Genomic DNA, 18,388 nt, shown 5'->3' with positions numbered 1-18,388 from the left:
TGACATTTCCAGCCGAGACCCTTTAACAGGAGTGACCTGAGTCCCGGTGAAGGGTCTTGGCCCAAAACATTGATGTTTATTCCTCTCTATAAATGTTACCTGACCTGTTGAGTTCCTCTAGCATTTTGTGTGTGGTGCTCTGGATTTCCAACATCTGCAGAATCTTTTGTATTACTAGCAGACTGCACTTGTTTATGGACATACACTCGGTGACCACTTTATAGATACCTAATAGAGTGGCCATTGAGTGTATGCTCATGTTCTGCTGTTGTAGCCCATCCACTTCAAAGTTCAACATGTTGAGGGTTCAGAGATTCTCTTCTACACACCACTCCAGTAGCGCATGATTATTTGAGTTACTGTTGCCTTTGTGTTAACTTGAGCCAGTCTGGCCATTCTCCTCTGACCTCTCCCATTAACAAGATGCTTTTGCCCACAGAAATACCAGTCATTGGATGTTTATTGTTTTTTGCACCATTCTCTGTAAACTCTAGAGCAGACATCCCACCTCTCCTGGAAGTTCCGGGAGTCTCCCGCATATTAATAGTGGCTCCCTGATGCCCACAAATTATATACAATATTACGGAAATCAATTTTTTTTGAGAGCGAGCAAGCGAGAGAAAGCAAGAGAGAGCGAGAGCAAGCGAGCGAGAGAGTGAGAGAGAAAGCAAGCGAGAGCGCGAGAGAGCGCGCGAGCACGAGAGAGAGCGCGAGAGAGAGAGAGCAAGATTGCACCATGGCAGAGTGTTCCAAAAAAAGAAAATATAAAATGTACGTCACCCCAGACTACACTAAAGTGTACCCCTGCCTAATAGGGGTCAAAATAATGACAATGTTGCTCGCTGTGCTGTTTGCGACAGTGACTTTTCTGTTGCCCATGGTGGGTTAAGACTGTAAAAGACATGTTGAGGTGAGTTTAACAGGTGTCATTCATTCATTAGCATAGCTAACGTTATTTAAACTAGCTGGCTAGCTGCTAAGGAGCTACTCTATTGCAGACATCCCACCTCTCCCGGAAGTTCTGGGAGTCTCCTGCACATTGATGGTGCTACCTCCCTGAAATGAGTTTTTGCAGGGCAGGATGTCTGCTAGAGGCTGTTATGCATAAAAATTTCAGGAGATCAGCAGTTTCTGAGATACTTAAACAAACCTATCTAGCACCAGCAATCACTCCACGGCCAGTCACTTAGGTGATAATTCTTCCCTATTCTGATGTTTGGTCTGAACAATAACTGAACCTGTTGATCATGTCTGCATGCTTTTGTGCATTGAGTTGCTGCCACGATTGGCTAATTAGATATTTGCATTAGCAAACAGGCATAGAGGTGTACCTAATAATGTGGCTACTGAGTGCATAACAGAATGGTTAGATTGGTTTAACAAACTGATTAAAAGTTGAATAGTAAAAGGCAACAGTGAACAGGTCTCATTATTATCACTAAAACTTTGTTGCAAGTTATTATTGAAACTGAACATTGATGTGTTTAACTTTTTGAATAACTGACTATGGCTCATTTTGAAAGATCCTGAACTGAACTAAAAATGATATCTAGAAATAATGTTAACCCTGTGAATGATTTAAACCATGATAGCAGATGCAAAACACATTGCTTAAGATGACTTGGAAGTTATAGTTTTGCAAAGTTTGTGGCAGCGCTATTAAGATAGAAACTTGATAATGAAAAGACTATGGTGTTAGGTTTCACAATATGCACTTTTGCTGCAGGAACCTCTACATGGAGAACATTTTCCCATGATTATGCTAAGGTATAGCAAATATCCCTCATAATATCTAATACTCCTCCACCATTTTCAACACATACAATATACAAAATATTTTAAAATATAGATTATAGAAAAAAGCTGGGATTATTAGAATAGAATTTTATGCAGTAGTCCACTTCAAGGTTCTACTGACTTTCATAAATCATCTGCTTGAAATATAGTCTTCTAATTCACAGTCACCCAACCATCTGTCTTCTTTGAGACAGAGATATGAGGGCTGGGTTATGGACAGTGACGTGATATAATAAATATCTCTACAAGAAGAAAAAATGTCACAGAGTATTATGGCCAGCATTATGAGTAGGGAGATATGTCATATTCGTCAGGTGGCCAGGATTTATTTTAAGTGGGTAAGTTCTGGTGGTAATAAGATCATGCTTCCGTAGATAAGATATCAGAACCACAAACATTTTCCTGATGACAACAAAAATATTGACTTTTACAAGTTCATCATAAATAGAGATGATCAAGTCTGCTCTACTCAACCTATCCATCCAGAAGGACTTTTGATGACCAATCCATCTCAAATGATAGCCTGTGCCACGATTCTAGAGGTCCATTCTCTATGTTAACAACTTTCCTTTGTGACAAAAGAACCAGTTATCAGAAAATTGATGCCGATAGGAGGACAATGGGGGAACATGCAAGGTGCTAATAAGAGAGAGACGAGAGAGATTACCGAAAGGAGACACGGTTCCGAGTATTGTCAGAGACTGGTGGCTTTGAACCCTGAACTGTTTGAAGTTTGATGGACAGGCGATACCCCAGCAGGGGGATAAAAAGGGACAGGTTCGCTAAGGCAACGGACACACGACTCCACGAAGTAACGAGACCCTGGAAGTGGTGTGCCCCCACAAGTTGGTGGGAGTTTTGGAGGTCTGGTTGCGGGACCAGCCATAGACGCACAGGGTAGAAAGGTATGGGTCGGCGGGAACCTGGTGTGTGTGTCCGCCCTTGCCTGGGTGCCGGTTTCACCGCAGAAGAATGATCGTATCTGGAATGGAGGGGTCACAGTCAGTGACCTCAGAAGACATTACAAAGGGCTCGCCTGAAAGCTAACTGCGAGGAATATCGAAGGTCTGTTTGGAATCCGTCTTGAATATTCATTCGCTTTCGCTCTCTCTCTTCTCCCCGCCCCAACGGCACAACAGTGATTACTGCGAACTGAACTGAATTAAATTGAACTGAACTTTGCATCACTTGAAACTAATCATTTACCCCTAGACTGCGATAGAGCTTGATTGATCCTATTATCCTAGTTCTGTGTACATATGTGTTTTATCATTGCAAAACTGTTGCATTTATATCCTTATGATTAGAGTACTGTGTTGCTTATTTCTTTAATAAAACTTTCTTAGTTCCAGTAATCCAGACTCCGACTAAGTGGTCCATTTCTGCTGGTTTGGCAACCCAGTTACGGGGTACGTAACACCTTGAAAAGATTTGTTAACGTAAATCCCATTTTCCAGTGGTTTAACCCAACAACCTTCATACCATTATCGTGATTTGTTTTGAAGCAAGCAATCATTCCATGTGTCATTTTCCATTATGTTTACTAAAACTCAACATTGTCAGCTTTTGGCTATATAATTAACTATTTTGTCTGCTTAGTGTTATACTTAGTGTCAGAGTACACAGAAATAAAACCTTCGATCTACCATGTCTGCCGCCTTTGCACCTCTCTACGCTAATCCCGTTTATCTGCATCGATTTATGCTTCGCCCTGCATAGGCACCCTTTACACATTGACCAGTACTCTTCCAACTACCCTGCAGCCGATGAGTGCCTCGCCTTCCTTGCGCTTAGTCGCTGTGTCCATCCCTGCTCCTGATTCAATCTACACATGGTCCATTCGGCCACCGCCCTCAAACGTCCGCTTGAGTTCCGCGCTGCTTTCCTCCTTTCACCGTATTTAAGCTTCGATTTGCTGTCTTCCCCCCAGGTCTGCTTGATCCACACCGTGACTTCTGTTCACGTCCGCTTGGGCTCCACCCTTCTGGGTCTGCCTCTACTTTAACATTTCCACTTTGGGTCGTCCTGCTTTTTCCTTTGCCGCCCGCTAACTCTGAGCCCCCGAAGCCCACTCTCGCTTCTCGGACTGCTTGGTACACCGGTTCATCACCCCGACTTCTTCACCGTTCGCGGTCTACTTCCAGCCTCTCTGCGTCCGATTGCTATCACGCCTTCGCTCTGACCATTCGCCCTACACGGTCCGCCTGACCCACCCTGACTTCACCCTTTTAAGTCCGCTTAAACTCCACAGAGACGGGTCCGCACCCACGTTAAATTTCCAATTCCGATCTCCCCGCTGCCTCTACGCCCTTGAAATACATTAACGCTTCTTTCTATCTTCTCAGACTTCACTTGGTACCATTTCTTCCCAATTGGCGGTTTACTTCCAGCCTCCCTGAAATACACTGCGGCTGACTTCTGAGGTTCACCCCACAAGTTCAGCTATGCCTCTCCCTTTGAGGACCGCTTGAACTCCAACTTGACATTTTCCTCCCAGTTCTGCTTGACCAACACCTTGACTTTTTCCTTTCACGTCCGCTTGAGCTCCACTCACCGGGTCCGCGCCTGCTTTCATATTTTCTGAGGATCACCTGTTGCCTTTGTACTTTCCCTTTTCTCCCTTGAAGTTCACTCTCACTTCTCCCTATTTTCTTGTTCATGCTTGGTGCGCTGGCTCATTGCCTCGCATTTCTTCACCATACACGGCCTGTTCCAGTCTTTCTGCTCCAACCTGCGGCCGAATACTTGGCTCCTTTGCTCTGGCTGTCCTAGGTTCACCCGACACGGTCGCTGGATCACCACTCTTTCAGATCCCCATTATTGACTTGATGAATACATTAAGTAGCAATCACCAATGTACAGTATGTTTAAACCTTTTCAAATCTGCTGCATAGCTTTTATAACTCTATTTTCTAAGTAATCTTCAGTTGATAGTCCATATTTTGTCCAAATTCCATTGTAGTTCATGAGCTTTCTCCTATAAAAGAAAATCTCTCTCCCTTGAGCTTTGTCCTGTAAAGGACCCTGTAAAGGAAAATGTTCCCCCCCACCACCACCACCTCTTTCTCCTTCTCTCCCTCTCGCACAGCTTGGCTTGCTGTGTATCTCCAGCAATTTCCTTTTTTTATTATTTGAGATTCCCAGCATCTGCAGTTATTGTTTTAGTGCAGCTATAGTGATTGTCCACAATACCACTCGTACCAGTAGCCATTCAAACCATTTGTGCTCATTCTGTACTGCACCAGCTAATTCAACAGTTTACCATTTCACCTACACTATTGCGTTTCAATGTCAGTTGCACAAATGGCTTTCATCCATACTCACGCAGGGTTAAGACCAGCTCTCACCCCACATAATCCTGCCCAATCTATGGGTTTTCAAGGTCTTTTGGGCAAGGTATCAAAACAAGCCGCTACTTCCAGTGAAAATACTTATATTCATCTTAAGGAAGTGTAGCAGATTTCTCCCAATGTCTGACCAATATTTATTCCTCAATGTATAAGATAAAAATGAATACATTGTTGCTTTTGGGGACTTCAACACAACAGATAATAAATGAAGTATTCTAACTTTCTTTCTTATGTCGTTCTTACCCTTTGTAGCAGGAGCTGCTTAATGTACCCAGACTGATTATGTATCCTCTGTGTGAATCATGCTACCAATGTGTAAAAATGTTAAAATTAACCTCCAGGCTGAATTCATTGTTTTTTTCCTGAAATGCTGGGTTGCAGGGGAGGAATTGGCATCCACTTGTGTAGGCTGCAGCAAACATATCACTGACCCATACATTCTGCGAGTCTATCCCGATTTGGAGTGGCATGCAGCCTGTCTCAGGTGTGCGGAGTGCAGCCAGAAACTGGATGAAAGCTCAACTTGTTTCGTCAAGGAGGGAAAGATCTACTGCAAGACTGACTACTTCAGGTGAGAAATAACATCATCATATCCTTGCTGTGATCAAAATCTTTTAATGACTTTAATCTTTTCTCAGTAGCTTTGCCACCTGCTGCACGTGAGAAGTTAAATCCAAATATACAGTAATTTAAATGGGGATACATGATAAAGTGAGATTGCTTCAAATAAATATAACCTATCCAAATTTTCCACTTTAAAGCAATAATACGTATACTTTTGATTTTACTCTAACTTAATTCCCTTCCCCCCCCTTTTCAATAACCCTATTTAATTCCCAAAGAAGGCAAGAGTTGGAGACTTTTATTTATTTTGAGATAAGGTACAGTAACAAGCGTACCGTTACCGAGGCCATGCCACCCAATTACACCCATGTGACCAATTAACTTACTAACCCGTGACATCTTTGGAACATGGGAGGAAACTGGAGCACCCAGAGGAAACCTACATGGTCACGGGGAGAACGCACAAACTCCTTACAGAGAGTGGCAGAACTAAACCCGGGTTGCTATCTCTGTAATAGTGACTTGTTCCCTGGCTGCAGGTTGTGGGAAGTGTACTCTGTGCAGTACAAAGCGTACAAAGTATTGAGCTCTGATTATCTGTGAGGGAGCACTTGGCACTTCACAATTATGACAAAGTAAGACTGAAAGCCTACATACATGGGATCTTGTGGCTACATCTTGCAAAGTGATCTCTCAGCATTACCGGACATTATTTTTCATAGCTCTGTGCTCTTCCTGTTGGCTGCAAAATGGACCACCACAACATCGGGTAGATATATATAGTAATCTGTAATTATCATCGGAGAAAGTGAAATTTTAAAATTTACAAATACAGTATAGACATTATTGTCATTACATCATTGCCGTATATCTTACACAGAAGAAACATCTCAACTGCTTTTAATTATTTTTTCCTTTAGAAAGCATAGCTTGAGCATCCTGTTAGCTTGTATTCCAACACTGCCTCTATCTTCTTATTCTGGCTTCCCCACCCATTCCTTTCTAGTCAGTTGTAGCTGAATGAATCACAATCTATATATACTTTTATGATTAATTAAGTTTGTTGGGCAGTAATTAAGTCTTTATACACCAGTTAAGCAGAACAGTTTGCATAGGGAAAGGTCTGTCAATAGCCAAACTTCTCATCGGATCAATGATTTCCCTTGGGGAAGTCTGCAGTACCACACAGCCTCTGGTGTCGCACTGAGCTGGTACGTCAGCGTTGGGGGCTTGGCGTTAAACTATGAGTGTGCAATAATCCTCATGCTGCTATGGTTTTCACCGTGCAGTAATGGTTTAAGTCAACAGTTTCGCTTTTTGTTCTGAGCACTAAGTGTGGCCAATGGACAGTGAGCCTGATGAACAATTCTGAGATCAGCAGATCAGCCTCTTGGGCTGCAATGTTATAGGAATGTAACAGGCTGCAGGCTCAGTGCAGTCAGCATATTCTATTCAATTCCTTCCTAATCTTCATTCATCTCCTTAAGACATAGGCCCTTATTGTTACATAAACAGTCATCATTGACATCATTATGTGCCGTGTCAGATGATGTCAGCAATCACTGTCTCATGACTATGATTGCTCTTGGCAATTTTTTCTACAGAAGTGGTTTGCCATTGCTATCTTCTGGGCAATGTCTTTACAAGATGGGTGACTCCAGCCATTATCAATTCTCTTCAGAATTGTCTGCCTGGTGTCAGTGGTCACATAACTAGGACTTGTGATGTGCACCAGCTGCTCACACAAACATCCACCACCTGCTCCCATGGTTTCACAAAGACAGTAGCCTTCCAATATTAGTTTCAACTATTTGAGCTGACACATTGTTAAATATAATTTTTAAATTTTAATTTACATTAACTAAGTATATGTTAATTAATGTTTGCCATAATCGTGCACAGTATTGCTGACACAAAGAATTCATTTTCATGGCATTTATACCCAATGTATGCATTGTGGGATCTGATGATATTGATCAAAAGGGTTTTTAGAAGTAAAAAACAAGGCCCAAACCTTTTACTAAGTGTAACAGGAACAAAGAGAGAATAAAGAAAAGACAAAGAAGTTTCATACTCAGACCAGGGATAACAACATTCCAGTGATAACAATTAACTGTGAAACACCCAGATTCAAATGGTGTCACACGTGCCCCAGGAAAACTGAGAAACTTGTAGAAAATATGGAATCAGCTATGCTACAATTACTAGAAAAATTACTGAACAATGACGCATATATAGGTGACTATATAAAAATTATAAGCAACCACAGGAAAGTTAAATCACAAGAAAAATACTAGGGAAATATCAGTTCTACACCTAAATCCAATAGTATGCCTATAATAACAATAAACTTGATCTGGAATTTGTACATGACTGTTAGTCAGCTATCCAACAGTGACAGACTTTGTAACTTGTGCATTTCTGGTCATCCAGCTTCCAACCTCACTTCACTAAGTCTAATTGTAAAGTTTGAATTCTATTGGACATAATTTAGAGCTGAATTTGTTAGTCTGAGAGAAGATACTTGAACAACTTTCAAAATGTGCAGTGTGGTGCTCTCAGAGATAAAAACTCCACAGCAAAATGACTCCTCTGCTGTTCTTTAGAAAACTCCCTGTGAGATGTGCTCAGTGTCAGGGTGGACTGTTATCCTCGGACTTGGTCCTGAGAGCCCGAGGCCTCACCTATCACCAACAATGCTTCTGCTGTGTGGCCTGCAATCGGCAGCTCGTGCCCGGAGATGTGTTCAGATTGCGGTTAGACGGACCATACTGCATCAAGGACGGTGGCCTTCTAGATACTAGCTTACGTCGAGAGGGTCCTTTGAAATCTGAAGTGGACACTGGTAACTTGTATCTGTCAGGTCAGTTGATGCTTGTTCTCAAATGCTGTCATACAAGTGTACAGTAACCTAGTGGTTAAATTACCGCATGACTATCCAAAGATTTATGCTGTTGATCTAGTAACATGAGATATAATTCCACTTTGAAAGTGGAAGGCTTAAAATTTAGTTCATATAAAGTACAGGGGCTTCCTGACTTACGGAAATTTGACTTTACACAAATTCTCCCATATATTTTTTAAGTATTTTATCAAGTTAGTAATAATACTAATAAAATGATTTGTGGTGCTGATTAATGACTGGATACGGTATATATTCCATTCATCAGCATTAAGTGCTGTGTTGTATGACGTGGGCGATCATGGTCTTTGACCATGATTATTCTTGGCAAATTTTTCTACAGAAGTGGTTTGCCATTGCCTTCTTCTGGGCAGCGTCTTTATAAGACAGGTGACAACAGCGATTATCAATACTCTTCAGAGATTGTCTGCCTGGCGTCTACCACTACTACTACGTCATAGTGGACGCATAACTAGGACTTATGATATGAACCAGCTGCTCATATGACCACCCACCATCTGCTCCCATGGCTTCACATGACACTGAGCTGGGGCTACACAGGTACTACATCTAGCCCAAGGGTGACCTGCAGACTAGTGGAGGAAAGGAGCACCTTACACCTCCTTTGGTAAAGACATATCTCCACCCCACCAAATATATTCCATTAGTTTAATTATAGGTGGTGTTAGACTGCATATTAGATGAATTAAAAGAATTATAGCAAGTGGATGGATGGTAATAAAGGAAAACTGATGTTTCTGATTTACAGAGAAATCACTCATGCATAGTTCTCAGGAATGGAAGCCTTACATAATCAGGGGACTGCCCGTGACAGTTAACATGAAACTACCAGATTGTCACTAATCACTTTATGAACCTTCTCAAAGGAAATCTTGCATTGTTACTCATTCTGAATGATATGCGAGGTAGATTATCAGCTATAAATTTCCTGAATGGCAGAGCAAACATGAGGGCCAAATGAGCTGTTTCTTTGTCTATTTCTCATTTTTCTGTAACTCCAGTCTCACCATCATAGTGATTCATCTTTCTAAACAGTGAAAGGGGCAATAAATGCTCTCTGTACCAGAGATGATCACGTTTAATGTAAAAAAAATGTTAGCAGTTTCCAGGGTAGAGAGATAATGTAATCCTATACTAATACAGAAACATAGAAAACCTACAGCACAATACAGGCCCTTCGGCCCACAATGCTGTGCCGAACATATACAGGTACTTACTTTAGAAATTACCTCGGGTTACCCATAGCCCTCTATTTTTCTAAGCTCCATGTACCTATCCAGGAGTCTCTTAAAAGACCTTATTGTATCCGCCTCCACTATCATTGCCAGCAGCCCATTCCACACACTCACCACTCCCTGCGTAAAGAACTTACCACTGACATATCTTCTGTACCTACTTCCAAGCACCTTAAAACTGTGCCCTCTCATGTTAGCCATTTCAGCCCTGAGAAAAAGCCTCTGGCTATCCACAAGATCAATGCCTCTCATCATCTATCAGGTCCCCTCTCATCCTCTGCCACTCCGAGGAGAAAAGGCCGAGTTCACTCAACTTATTTTTAGAAGGCATGCTCCCCAATCCAGGCAACAACTTTGTAAATCTCCTCTGCATCCTTTCAAAAGTTTCCACATCCTTCCTGTAGTGAGGTGACCAGAACTGAGCACAGTACTCCGAGTGGGGTCTGACCAGGGTCCTATATAGCTGCAATATTACCTCTTGGCTCCTAAACTCAATCCCATGATTGATGAAGGCCAATGCACCATATGCCTTCTTAACCACAGGGTCAACCTGCACAGCAGCTTTGAGTGTCCTATGGACTCGGACCCCAAGACTCCCCGATCGTCCACACTGCCAAGAGTCTAACCATTAATACTATATTCTGGCATCATATTTGACCTACCAAAATGAACCACCTCACACTTATCTGGGTTGAACACCATCCTACCACTTCTCAGCCCAGTTTTGCATTCTATCAATGTCCCGCTGTAACCTCTGACAGCCCTCCACACTATCCACAACACCTCCAACCTTTGTGTCATCAGCAAATTTACCAACCCATCCCTCCACTTCCTTATTCAGGTCATTTATAAAAATCACAAAGAGAAAGGGTGCCAGAACAGATCCCTGAGGTACTCCACTGGTCACTGACCTCCATGCAGAATATGACCCACCTACAACCACTCTCTGCCTTCTGTGAGCAAGCCAGTTCCGATTCCATGAAGCAAGGTCCCCTTGGATCCCATGCCTCCTTACCTTCACAATAAGCCTTGCATGGGCTACCTTATCAAATGCCTTGCTGAAATCCATATACACTACATCTACTGCTCTACCTTCATCAATGTGTTTAGTCACACCCTCAAAAAATTCAATCAGGCTCGTAAGCCACAACCTGCCTTTGACAAAGCCATGCCAACTATTCCTAATCATATTATGCCTCTCCAAATGTTCATAAATTCAGCCTCTCAGGATCTTTTCCATCAACTTACCAACCACTGAAGTAGGACTCACTGGTCTATAATTTCCTGGGCTATCTCTACTCCCTTTCTTGAACAAGAGAACAGCATCCACAACCCTCCAATCCTCCAGAAGCTCTCCTGTCCTCATTGATGATGCAAAGATCATTGCCAGAGGCTCAACAATCTCCTCCCTCGCCTCCCTCAGTATCCTGGGGTACATCTCATCTGGTCCCGGAGTCTTATCCAACTTGATGTTTTCCAAAAGCAACAGCACATCCTCTTTCTTAATGTCTATATGTTCAAGTTTTTCAATCCACTGTAAGTCATCCCTATAATCGCTAAGATCCAATTCCGTGGTGAATACTGAAGCAAAGTATTCATTAAGAATCTCTGCTATCTCCTCCGGTTCCATACACACTTTTCCACTGTCACACTTGATTGGTCCAGTTCTCTCATGTCTTATCCTCTTGCTCTTCACATGCTTGTACAGGTCGACCTTCATTAATCCGACTACCTGTAATCCAGTTCCTTTGATAATCCGGCACTGATTATGCTTAATGTGATCCTTCTGTAATTCAACATTTTCACTAATCCGGCACTCCTCAGGTCCCAATGGTGCCAGATTAGTGAAGGTCGACCTGTAGATTGCCTTGGGGTTTTCCTTAATCCTGCTCACCAACCTCATGGCCCCTTCTGGCTCTCCTAATTTCATTCTTAAACTCCTTCCTGCTAGCCTTATAATCTTCTAGATCTCTATCATTACCTAGGTTTTTGAACCTTTCGTTAGCTTTACTTTTCTTTGTGACTAGATTTTTAACAGCCTTTTTACACCACAGTTCCTGTACCTTACCATTCTTTCCCTGTCTCATTGAAATAGGCAGAACACCACGCAAATATCCCCTGAACATTTGCTAGATTTCTACCATACATTTCCCTGAGAACATCTGTTCCCAACTGATGCTTCCAAGTTCCTGCCTGATAACTTCATATTTCCCCTTATTCCAATTAAATACTTTCCTAACTTGTCTATTCCTATCCCTCTCCAATGCTATGGTAAAGGAGATAGAATTGTGATCACTATCTCCAAAACATTCTCCCACTGAGATCTGGCACCTGCCCAGGTTAATTTCCCAATACCAGATGAAGTACAGCCCCTTCTCTTGTAGGCTTATCTACATATTGTGTCAGGAAACCTTCCTGAACACACCTAACAAACTCCACCCCATCTAAATCCCTTGCTCTAGGGGACTGCCAATCAATAGTTGGGAAATTAAAATCTCCAACAACGACAACCCTGTTACTTCTACACCTTTCCAGAATCTGTCTCCCTATCTGCTCCTCAATGTCCCTGTTACTATTGGGTGATCTATAAAAAACACCCATTAGAGTTATTGACCCTTTCCTGTTCCTAACTTCTACCCACAGAGACTCAGTAGACAATCCCTCCATTACTTTCTCCTTTTCTGCAGCTGTGACACTATCTCTGACTAGCAGTGCTACGCCCCCACCGCTTTTGCCTCCCTCCCTGTCCTTTCCAAAACATTGAAAGCCTGGCATCCTAAGTAACCATTCCTGCTCCTGAGCCGTCCAAGTCTCTGTAATGGCCACAACATCATAGCTCCAAGTACTGATCCACACTCTAAGCTCATCCGCTTTACGCGCATTTATTTGGCATTTTCTCAGTACAAAATTGTCAACCTCAGTTCTACCAAGTTAAAATGGTGGCAGGGGCCGGGATGGCTTAGTAGTGTAGTGGTTAGCATAACACTATTACTGCGCCAGCAGACCAGGTCCAATTCCACCACATCTGTAAGAAATTTGTACATTATTGTACATGTCTGCATGAGTTTCCTCCAGGTGTGCTGGTTTTCCTGCACATTCCAAAGGTATACAGGTTAGTAGGTTAATTGGGTGGTGTGGCTTTGTTGGGCCTGTTACTGCCCTGTATCTCTAAATGGATAAATAAAATGCAGACAATAATTCAATTATACAGTACTGTGCGATAGCACCGATGTATTTCAAAGGAGGTAGGTGTGAGAGAGGTAAAGTGATGGTTAACATATCAAATTAAACTTGTTTTCAATGCAGCAGAATATTCAAAGATTGGTGTTAATTTACCAATATAAGAGAAACCTGGTTCATTCCTATCAGAATCAGGTTTAATATCACTGAAGTATGATGTGAAATTTGATGTTTTGTAGCAACCAATGGCTTACAATTCTTTACTGTTGAATATTTCTGTTTGCCGGTAGAGAAATTCAAGGCCTGTCAGTCAGCAAAGCACCCTGATAAGATAACTCGTGTGCGGACAGTGCTGAATGAGCAGCAACTGCTCACACTGCGGACCTGTTACGCTGCAAACCCCCGGCCGGATGCGTTTCTGAAGCAACAGCTCATAGAGATGACAGGTCTCAGCTCAAGGGTCATCAGGGTCTGGTTCCAGAATAAACGATGCAAGGACAAAAAGAGGAGGGTTCTGCAGAAACAGTGTAAAGGAGACAGAATGGTGAGCATACCTTATCCTAAACTGTGTGCAATTATAATGTTAGCATTCTATTTTATATAATTTCATCTATTTCTCTCCATACTCGGGCACAGCTTCACAATCTTCCAGTAGCATAATACCCTAGATGCTGGAAATTTGATAGAAAAACAAAAAATTCTTGAAATCTTCAGCAAGACAAGCAGCATCCATGGAGGGAGCAACAGCGTGAAAGCTGGGAGAATGCTATCTTCCATTTTAAGCCTTTTATATAAGCATTTTCCATTTACAGATAATTGTGGTCCGAAGGGCCTGTACTCTGCTGTACTATTCTATGTTCTATGTTCCTGTAATTGTAGTCATTTAAGTTTCTATGGTGTCAGGTATAAAAAGTGAGAGTTTACCATACAGTTCCATCTTCAGTTCCTTGTGTCGTTATTATGAAGTATTCACGATTATTTGAATGCAATCCTGTCCATCCTGTCCTTGACAAAATGCACTTAAGTTGTGGTTACATTATTGTGCTAAAAAAACAAAATAATTACTGAAAATCAGAAAGATAAAAAAATGTTGGATTTTCAGCAGGTCAGGCAGCATCTATGGGAAGTGAAATAGAATTAGAATTAGAGAATCGTGTTACTTCTCACGGACTGAGATGTTTTGTTGCTTCAGCATAGTCCAAGGAGTTACAAATTACCATCAATTACAAAGATTCAAAGATTAAAAGTACATTTATTACCAAAGTATGCACACAGTATACAACCCTGAGATTCATCTTCCCACAGATAGCCACAAAACAAAAAACAACATGGAACACATTCAAAGAAAAACATCAACCCCTTCCACCCCCACTGCGAAAAAGAAACCAATCATGCAAATGAAAAAAATGAGCAAAAACACTTTATATAAAACACAAAATTGAAGGAAACCAGGCATATTCGGGGAGGGAGGGGAGAAAGGGGGGTGGGAGGGAGGGGAGGGAGGGGAGAGGGGAGAGAGGGGAGAGGAGGGAGAGGAGGGAGGGAGGGGAGAGCAGGGGAGAGGGGGAGAGGAGGGGAGAGGGGGAGGAGAGGGGAGGGAAGGGGGGGAGAGAGAGACAGACAGACAGACAGACAGACAGACAGAAACACCATTTGAATGCAGGGCCCTCCCTCCTGGAGCAGTGAGCAAAAGGAAGCAAGTGTCCTCCAATCACCTTAAAATTATGCCCCTTTTTTTTAGCCATTTCCAGCCTAGGAACGTTTACTGGCTGTCCACTTAATCTATGCTTCTTATCATCTTGCACACTTCTATCAAGTCAACCTCTCATTCTGCTTCACTTCAAGAAAAAAGCCTTAGTTCACTCAACCTATGTCATAAAACTCCAATCCAGGCAGTAAGTAAATCTCCTCTGCACTCTCTCCAAAGCTTCCATAGCCTCCTTATAATGAGGCAACCAGAACTGAACACAAAACTCCAAGTGTGGTCTAACCAGGGTTTTGTAGAACTGCAACATTACTTCACAACTCTTGAACTCAATCCCCCAAATAATGATCTACTCACCATAGGTCTTCTTAACAATGATATCAATTTATTTGGCAACTTTGCAGGATCAGTGGATCAATTGGCTGAATGGCCTAATTTTGCTCCTGTTCTTATGGTCCTTGGTCTAACCGTACATTTCTGGTACTGTATAGCATGTCTGTCATTCATAAAACTAAATTGGCCTGAGGTTTTCCATACAGACACTGATCACAAATGCTATGATATATTAAAAAACAGGAATTGCTTTCATCTGACCATGCTATCTATTCCTTCATCTGATGGGCAATTGCCAAAATGGTGCCTTGTTTCTTCTTCGAGAAAAGTAGTGGCAACTGTAAAGAATTAGTTAAATCATGCACTATATAGGTTTACAGAAGTCTTCCGAAGAAATTACTGAATTGACACAGCATACATGAATAAAGATTGTCTTATTGTGGCTTTCCATTCACTGAGGAATATATTTTTGAGTGGATCTCCTGTGATCTGGGGTCCATTGTTCTGCATTTCTTACCTCCCCAAACTTTACGTTCCCTTTAAGGGCATTTTCTCAACTGCTTGCAGTTGTTAAGTGTGTTTGTCAAATATGCTGCAATATGTTTGGCACATGTTCTGTGCTCCCCACATTGGCCTCATCAGTCACCTAAGAACCCCTATAAACAAAAATAATTATTTATTATTAATAATATAAAGATACAGTGTTGAACAGGCCTTTCCAGGCCTTTGAGGCATGTTGTCCAGCAATCCCCAAACTTTAGTCCACTCCTAATCATGGGACAATTTACAATGACCAATTAAGCTACCAACTGGTACATCTTTGGACTGTGGGATGAAACCGAGGCAGTCACGGGGAGAATATATGAACCCCTTACAGGCAGAGGTGGGAACTGAACTGGAGTCACCAGTACTGTAAAGTGTTGTGCTAACTACTACATTACCATGCCACCTCTAATTTCCGATTATGAGTGATGGCCTGAGAAGACGATGTCTTGATACACTAAACTGAGTAGTAGAATCAGAGGGGGTGGGGTGGCTCTGCTAATGAGGAATGATATTCAGTCCCTTGCGAAGGGGGACATAGAATCAGGAGATGTAGAGTCAGTATGGATAGAACTGAGAAATTCTAAGGGTAGAAAGACCCTAATGGGAGTTATCTACAGGCCCCCAAATAGTAGTCTAGATGTAGGGTGTAAGTTGAATCAAGAGTTAAAATTAGCATGTAGCAAAGGTAATGCTACAGTTGTTATGGGGGATTTCAACATGCAGGTAGACTGGAAGAATCAGGTTGGTACTGGACCCCAAGAAAGGGAGTTTGTGGAGTCCCTCCGAGATGGATTCTTAGAACAGCTTGTACTGGAGCCTATCAGAGAGAAGGCAATTCTAGATTTAGATTTGTGCAATGAACCGGATTTGATCAGGGACCTCGAGGTAAAGGAGCCATTAGGAGGTAGTGACCATAATATGATAAGTTTTAATCTACAAATTGAGAGGGAGAAGGGAAAATCAAAAGTGTCGGTATTATGGTTGAACAAAGGGAACTATGGAGCTATGAGGGAGGAGTTGGCCAAAGTTCAATGGAACAATACCCTAGCAGGGATGACAGTGGAACAACAATGGCAGGTATTTCTGGGAATAATGCAGAAGGTGCAGGATCAGTTCATTCCAAAGAGGAAGAAAGATCCTAAGGGGAGTAAGGGGAGGTCGTGGCTAACAAGGGAAGTAAAGGACAGTATAAAAATAAAAGAGAAGTATAACATAGCAAAGATGAGTGGGAAGCCGGAGGATTGGGAAACTTTTAAAGAGCAACAGAAGGTAACTAAAAAGGCAATACGCGAAGAAAAAATGAGGTACAAAGGTAAACTAGCCAAGGATATAAAGGAGGATAGTAAAAGCTTCTTTAAGTATGTGAAAAGGAAAAAAATAGTTAGGACCAAAATTGGGCCCTTGAAGACAGAAACGGGTGAATTTATTATGGGGAACAAGGAAATAGCAGACGAGTTGAACAGGTACTTTGGATCTGTCTTCACTAGGGAAGAAATAAACAATCTTCCAGATATAATAGTGGCCAAAGGACCTAGGGTAATGAATGAACTGAAGGAAATTTATATTAGGCAGGAAATGGTGTTGGATAGACTGTTGGGTCTGAAGGCTGATAAGTCCCCGGGATCTGATGGTCTGCATCCCAGGGTACTTAAGGAGGTGGCTTTAGAAATCAAGGACACATTGGTAATCATTTTCCAATGTTCTATAGATTCAGGATCAGTTCCTGTGGATTGGAGGGTGGCTAATGTTGTCCCACTTTTCAAGAAAGGAGGGAGAGAGAAAACAGGGAATTATAGACCGGTTAGCCTAATGTCAATGGTGGGAAAGATGCTGGAGTCAATTATAAAAGATGAAATTATGACACATTTGGATAACAGTAACAGGATCGGTCCGAGTCAGCGTGGATTTACGAAGGGGAAATCATGCTTGACTAATCTTCTGGAATTTTTTTTGGGAATGTAACTATGAAAATGGACATGGGAAAGCCAGTGGATGTAGTGTACCTGTACTTTCGGAAAGTCTTTGATAAGGTCCTACATAGGAGGTTAGTGTGCAAAATTAGAGTAAATGGTATTGGGGGTAAGGTACTGACATGGATAGAAAATTGGTTGGCAGACAGGAAACAAGGAGTAGGGATTAATGGGTCCTTTTCGGAATGACGGGTGGTGACCAGTGGGGTACTGCAGGGTTCAGTGTTGGGACCGCAGCTGTTTACAATATACATTAATGATTTAGATGAAGGGATTAAAAGTAACATTAGCAAATTTGCAGATGACACAAAGCTGGGTGGCAGTGTGAAATGTGAGGAGGATGTTATGAGAATGCAGGGTGACTTGGACAGACTAGGTGAGTGGGTGGATGCATGGCAGATGCAGTTTAATGTGGATAAATGTGAGGTTATCCACTTTGGTGGTAAGAACAGGAAGGCAGATTATTACCTAAATGGAGTCAAGTTAGCAAAAGGGGAAGTACAACGAGATCTAGGTGTTCTTGTACATCAGTCACTGAAAGCAAGCATGCAGGTACAGCAGGCAGTGAAGAAAGCTAATGGCATGCTGGCCTTCATAACAAGGGGAATTGAGTATAGGAGCAAAGAGGTCCTTCTGCAGCTGTACAGGGCCCTGGTGAGGCCACACCTGGAGTATTGTGGTGCAGTTTTGGTCTCCAAATTTGAGGAAGGACATTCTTGCTATTAAGGGAGTGCAGCGTAGGTTCACAAGGTTAATTCCCGGGATGGTGGGACTGTCATATGTTG

The 18,388-nt window shown here is 42.2% G+C and overlaps 1 protein-coding gene across 1 annotated transcript in view; it reads left to right on the top strand.

The window, feature by feature from the left end:
* LOC140187984 (insulin gene enhancer protein ISL-1-like) overlaps positions 1–18,388 on the top strand; it is a 33,178-nt gene that overhangs the window by 10,821 nt on the left and 3,969 nt on the right. Inside the window, exons 2-4 of the mRNA XM_072243851.1 lie at positions 5,489–5,718; positions 8,318–8,556; positions 13,340–13,593. Of these exons, the coding sequence (XP_072099952.1) occupies positions 5,489–5,718; positions 8,318–8,556; positions 13,340–13,593 (723 nt within the window). The remainder of the gene's footprint in view (positions 1–5,488; positions 5,719–8,317; positions 8,557–13,339; positions 13,594–18,388) is intronic.

Source organism: Mobula birostris, chromosome 26, assembly GCF_030028105.1.
Source record: "Mobula birostris isolate sMobBir1 chromosome 26, sMobBir1.hap1, whole genome shotgun sequence".
Classification (NCBI taxonomy): Eukaryota; Metazoa; Chordata; class Chondrichthyes; order Myliobatiformes; family Myliobatidae; genus Mobula; species Mobula birostris.
This window is presented reverse-complemented; position numbering and strand designations above follow the sequence as displayed.